Consider the following 6000-nt stretch of genomic DNA (forward strand, 5'->3'; position numbering starts at 1 on the left):
GCAATTTTTCAGTTGTCAGAAGGGCTTATCTAAGATCAATGGGAAAAAAGAAAAAAAAAAAAAAAAAAAAACTTGATCCTAAATCTCCGGATTTGAAAATCTGAAGGAGCTCTATTGGACGCGACATGTTCCGGGGCTGTCGGACGCCATACGTTCCAACAGTGAGTTTCTGACTTTCTGCTGATTTAGTAAGAGATTTAGTTGGCAGAATCTGAACTTCATTCTAATACAAAGGACAACATCACTAGTACATCATGAAATCTGAAGATTAACACTACACAAGCCGGTAAGCGTAACAGATCACCATGGAGGGTAAGTGATACGTGGGACCGCCGGAGAGACGAGTTTGCCGGCCGAGTCATACATGATGACACCAGAGAACTCAGGTGGCTGACACTTTTCACCCATAAGTATGTTCTTCTTCCACAGACACAGCTCTTGGCTTACGAAAGATTCATCGATGCCATCTTCTCCCGGACGCGTGCACCGAATGGCCTTTGTGGTTAAGGGCTGCGGCTCGGCGTTCATGGGAGCGGTTGGGTTGGATATGAACATGTGGGAAATCAGGTGTCGTCTTCTCCGGCGCTTCAGGCGGAAAGCACACATTGTCAGCACAAAGGTGCTGAGAATGAGACCAGCTAAGCCCATGGCGCCGGCTTGAGCAGAACCGAGTCCATGCTCAGCTTTGAGTGACCACCGCGCCATTTTTTCCGGTAAGTTGGTTACATCGCAGCGCCAACGGAGGAGGTCTATTTATAGCTTTCCACAACCCATCTGCTTCACTTTTCTCGTTTTTCTTCTCTCGATGACCTTAGGCATGTGGTGCTAGTAAAATGTTGTTTGATCAGAGGCACAGATCTGTTACTGTGATTTTCCCAACAAAGTGAAATTGCCCAACAAGCGAGAAACCTTTTTCGTTGAAAAAATGTGAGAAAATTATTTTTAGTTTTAAAGTTTAAGGATCTAAAATTTGAGGGAAAAAGTTTTCAGTAAAAACATCAAGCTTTTAAAACAAGTGTTTTTGTTGTCATCTCTGTGCCATAGAGCAAGTAGGATTGTTTGATCACCAGCTCCACTTTCAAGGTGTAGGGGTTCTGGTCGTCCCAACCCAATCCATTAGTTGATAGCTCCACCATGGAGCAACGCCTTTTTGGTCTGGTTGGCTATAGACCCACTATTATCTGGAGGTTATGTGCAAAAACCTGAAAATAGAAGACTTGACCAGACCACTTATATATATATATATATATATATATATATATATATATATATATAGAGAGAGAGAGAGAGAGAGAGAGAGAGGAAAGTTGGTAAAAACTAAACCACTTGATAGTAACAAAAACAAGACCCATTAAAATTAATTATTAAATTATTTTTACTGCAATCTAACCTTGTACGTATAATCTTAAGAGTGTTTTGGTGAGAGACATATATTGAGTTAGTCATTTTTCTTACTTAAATAATGCTTTTTAAATAATAAAAAATGAACGGTGCTTATAATATCAAAACCTTGATGGTAGAAAGATTTTTTTTTGACAAAAATGACTTAAACTAAAACATAACTTACATTAAATTAGTGTTTATAAACACATTAGAAGGTTCATATTTAGTTTAAAACATATTTTAACAGAGATTTAAGAGGTTTGGTTTTATCCCTTACCCAAGTGGTCTGGTATCTATCAATCACTCATGTGTGAGTCTCTCTCTCTCTCTCTCTCTCTCTCTCTCTCTCTCTATATATATATATATATATATATATATATATATATATATATATATGGTTTTGACAATGTTGTCAATCTATAACAAGCACTTCAAGAAAGCAAAATTGTATCTGAAAATTAATATTCTTCTATTATTTGGCTAATATGGGTTTTCTATGATTGGTTGGACATTGTTCATTCACCGCTAGAGATGGCTTAGAACTAGTACTAATGGTTCGCTATCCAATGGATCTTTTTGTTGCAAGACTCTGTTCGAGAGTTATGATCATTTACCAAATCTGTTCCCATCTGATAAAGAAATGATATTAAATGAAATGAGAAAGAGTTTGGCGCAGCTGGCCCATTCATCATATCTTGTCAACACGTTTTCATGAAAGTAGATTCAACAGAGTCAGCTTGAATTGTTTTCTATCGTTTGCCACCATGCTATTACAATCTCATATTCTACTTTTTCTTGTTTATGAGATGAAGGGAGAACAATGTCAAAATCGAGAACTGAATTGAATTTGAACTGATGATGTATGAGCAAAAATGTTATTGCTTAAAACAAATTAAAAAATTAATATAAAAATAAAAATAAGAAACCTGTAAGCAGATTTAATTCGATTGAGATCGGTTGATTCAAACATATCTTTTCAACATTGTCATACGAAGCCTGTTCTAAGCAGACGTGCAGTCATGCCATGCACAATATTAGACGTCACATGCATCTTCTTCTACCGCTGAGTTAGGTTGTCAAAGGGTTGAGTTTCAGTTGGAAAGGTGGCCCTGCCTGCGACCACTCACGTATAAATATAGAAAATTTCACCCAAAACCCTTTTCGGGTCCATCTGAATTCAACCTGTGATTTCAGATTTTTAGCGTAAATTTCTCTCGAAGTTATTATTATGAGTTTTTTAATATGGTGTTAGGCAAATCTCTCTATCAGTTGATGCATAGAGATGCCCTAGGTATTGAACTAGAAACTTCTTCAATTTGAAAGTCTTAACCAAAATCCAAATTGCATGAAAACCAGCTGGTTTTTTTTACTGAACTGAGAACCTCTTCGTCCTCAATTTTAAAAATATGTTCTCAAATCACCCACTCAAGTTATACTTAGAATGGTGATGGATGTAATGATGGATCTGCTAGATATAAAAAATTTAAATATTTGTTTCTAGGGAATTGGCGATATTGTGAAAGAAGATCGTCATGGACAAAGCGCATTTTATTTTCTTTGTTGAATTGACCAAAACCATATATTCCTTGGCCCGTCTGTGGTAGATCTGTGTTGGCATGAACATGCCCACTTGTCAGCCTTCTCATATCAATCAACGATGGGTGGAAGAATGTGAGAAGATCAGAGAAGCCCTTCTTCACCATGATCACTAACGAGCAGTTTGAAGGGTTCCTGGAGGCCCTCCTCATGGCTAAGTGGGAGCTATTCAACTGGCTATTGGCGGCCTTCTTTCTGTTTTTCATGATCAGTTGGGAACAATTCAAAGGGCTTCTACTCTGCTTCTTTTTCATGCTAAACTGGGAGAAGATGAAGGGTTTCATGGAGGCTTCTGTCAGGTGGCATGGCCTTGTCGTACTCCATTTCTATTATCTCAAAGAGCACAAGAAGATCTATGGAGCTCTCGTGGAGGAAATGAAGAGATTGAAGAACAACCAACACATCATTCACAGGCATGCAGATGATAGAAGCAGGGGAGAAGAGAAATGCCACATACAGGACTGGCTAGACAAGGCAGAGGGCATTGAGAGAGATATCGTTTCTATTAAGAAGGAAATTGAACAAAGGAAGATGAACATGAATCCGTGGCTTGCTAAGCACTACCTGAGCTACAAGCTTGGGAAGATGGCCCAAGATAAGCTCAATGAGATGATTGAGCACAATGCTAAAATCCCACTTGACCAAGAAGAGTTAAGCTCCTCTTGTAATGGCAATTTATTAATGGAGTTTCCTATCACAGCCTCGGAGAATGAAGTGTGTTCCCATGAGAGAATGCAAACAATTCTCAATTATGTAGAAGATGATCAGAATCCAAAAATTGGCATCTATGGTATGGGAGGAATCGGGAAGACGACGCTTGTGCGTCATGTTCACGAAAGAGTCCAGGGATTTGATCCCATCATCTTTGCTACGGTCTCCAAAGAACCCAATCTCCAAGTTCTCCAAAGGAACATTGCAACAGCGCTGGATATATCACTGCCTGCAGAATCAACATCTGAAGATATTGCACTGAGAATTTACATTCAGCTTAAGCACAGAAAGTACTTGCTGATCTTAGATGATGTGTGGGGAGAATTGGACCTTACACAACTGGGAATTCCTGATCCAACGAACGGTAATGGCTGCAAGATCATCTTGACAACCCGATCTTTGCATGTCTGCAACTCGATGCAGACAGGTGTGCAGATCAAAATAGAGCCGATGACCAAATCTGAGGCATGGGATCTACTCCGGAAAAAGGCGGGAGATGTCATACTTAAGGACAGCATACAACCAATTGCTGAAGAAACCATGGAAGAGTGTGGTGGACTGCCTCTTGCCATCGTCACCCTTGGTGGAGCACTGAGAAACAAGAGCACTACAGGCCCTTGGAATGAAGCCTTAAGGGAGCTGAGACTGTCATCAGGAGAGACTGTAGGTATGGAGCTTGCTGTCTTTCAAAGTTTAAAATTTAGTTACGATTACTTGAAAGGCGTTGATCTGAAAAAGCTCTTCTTGTACTGTTGTTTGTTCCCCGAGGACTGCGACATAGATATAAGATCTCTTAAGGACATCTGCTACTTCGATAGAGTCCTCAATTATGTAAGCAGCCATTTCCAATCACACTCAAGGATCGATAAAATCATTGAGAAACTCAAAGAGTTAAGTTTGTTAGAGAGTGGATTTGTAGATAACTACTATGTTAAAATGCACGATTTGGTGCGCGACATGGCCTTATGGATCACATCTGAAGGAGAAGGGCCCAGGTTTTATGTGAAAGCAGGTGTTGGACTAACAGAGGTTCCAGAGGACGAAGTGGATTGGGAGGAAGTTGAGATCATATCACTGATGATGAATGATTTACAAACACTTCCAGACGAGCCAAAAGGCACAAAGGTTAGAATGCTGTTGCTTGGCCAAAACAGTGGTTTAAGAAGCATCCCATTCAGCTTCTTTGTTCACATGGATGGAATGCAGGTCCTTGATCTTAGTGACACAGCAATTTCATCACTTCCTCCATCAATTTCCTTGCTGAAGAAACTGAAAGTCCTTCTGTTAACAAATTGTGAACATTTGGAGGATGTGCAACCCTTGGCAGCCCTCACACAGCTTTTACATCTAAAGCTTGATGGAACAGCAATAAAGGAGTTACCAGCAGCAATGAAGGGGATGAGAAGCTTGAGGCTTCTGTCGCTGCATGGTACACGCCATCTTAGTAAAATTGCACATAATTTGTTGAGTGGAATGAACAATCTGCAGAAACTCGACATGGGGATGAGCTACAGGAGATGGGTAGCAGTAGGAAGATATGCAGTTAGTTCAGGCGTTCATTTGAGTGAGTTGCTATGCATGAAACATTTGAGATATCTGGAGATCACAATAGAAAGCAACATTGAGACTCTGGAATGGATGCTGAGAAGCAGATTAACAAGAGTATTAAAAGGACTGCACATCATCAGCTGTGAAGGCTTAGTTGAAATACAGTCATGCCACTTGAGCAGTTTGGCTTCCTTGAGCATTCTTGGCATTTCTTGTTGCTCCGATTTGGAAAGGATTGGAACAATAGGTGACAATGAGGAGCTACCATTCACCGATTTGGTGCACTTGGGATTGATTGAACTGCCAAAGTTGGAAAGCATATGGGAAGGTTTAGAGTCACCCAGGAGCTTCCAAAACTTAGAGGTTGTTGTAATCGATCGCTGTCATTCATTGAAGAGCTTCATTTCACTTAACAGCGTGCTGCAACTAAAAAAACTCTGCTTTCTTACAATCTCAAATTGCACAGAGATGGAGGAGATAATTGATGCGGAAGTTGGTGAAGAGAACCCATTGCCGAACCTGAATGCATTGCGGATTCTGAAGCTTCCAAAGCTTACAAGAATTTGCACAGCTTTTCTGACATGGACTTCATTGAAGCATGTAGACGTGGAAGAGTGCCCACAGTTGAAGGCAGTTCCATTTAACTCCCACAATGCAAGGAGTCTGAAGATTGCAGGAGAAAGAGGGTGGTGGGAAACGTTGCAATGGGAAGATGAGGAGACCAAGACCTCTGTGCAGAAGAATTTCATCCCCTCCGATTGA

At 40.3% G+C, this 6000-nt stretch overlaps 1 protein-coding gene across 1 annotated transcript; it reads left to right on the forward strand.

Moving 5' to 3' along the window:
• Positions 1-3084: 3084 nt before the first annotated feature.
• LOC116255890 (disease resistance protein At4g27190-like) lies at positions 3085-6000 on the forward strand. The gene has a single exon (XM_031631970.1). It carries the CDS (start codon positions 3085-3087, stop codon positions 5998-6000), a length of 2916 nt encoding a protein of 971 aa, XP_031487830.1.

This window comes from Nymphaea colorata, chromosome 6, assembly GCF_008831285.2.
Source record: "Nymphaea colorata isolate Beijing-Zhang1983 chromosome 6, ASM883128v2, whole genome shotgun sequence".
Taxonomy (NCBI): Eukaryota; Viridiplantae; Streptophyta; class Magnoliopsida; order Nymphaeales; family Nymphaeaceae; genus Nymphaea; species Nymphaea colorata.

Excerpts from the sequence above, each read along its gene's own strand:
- LOC116255890 (XM_031631970.1), top strand. The coding sequence starts at position 3,085 with ATGATCACTAACGAGCAGTTTGAAGGGTTCCTGGAGGCCCTCCTCATG.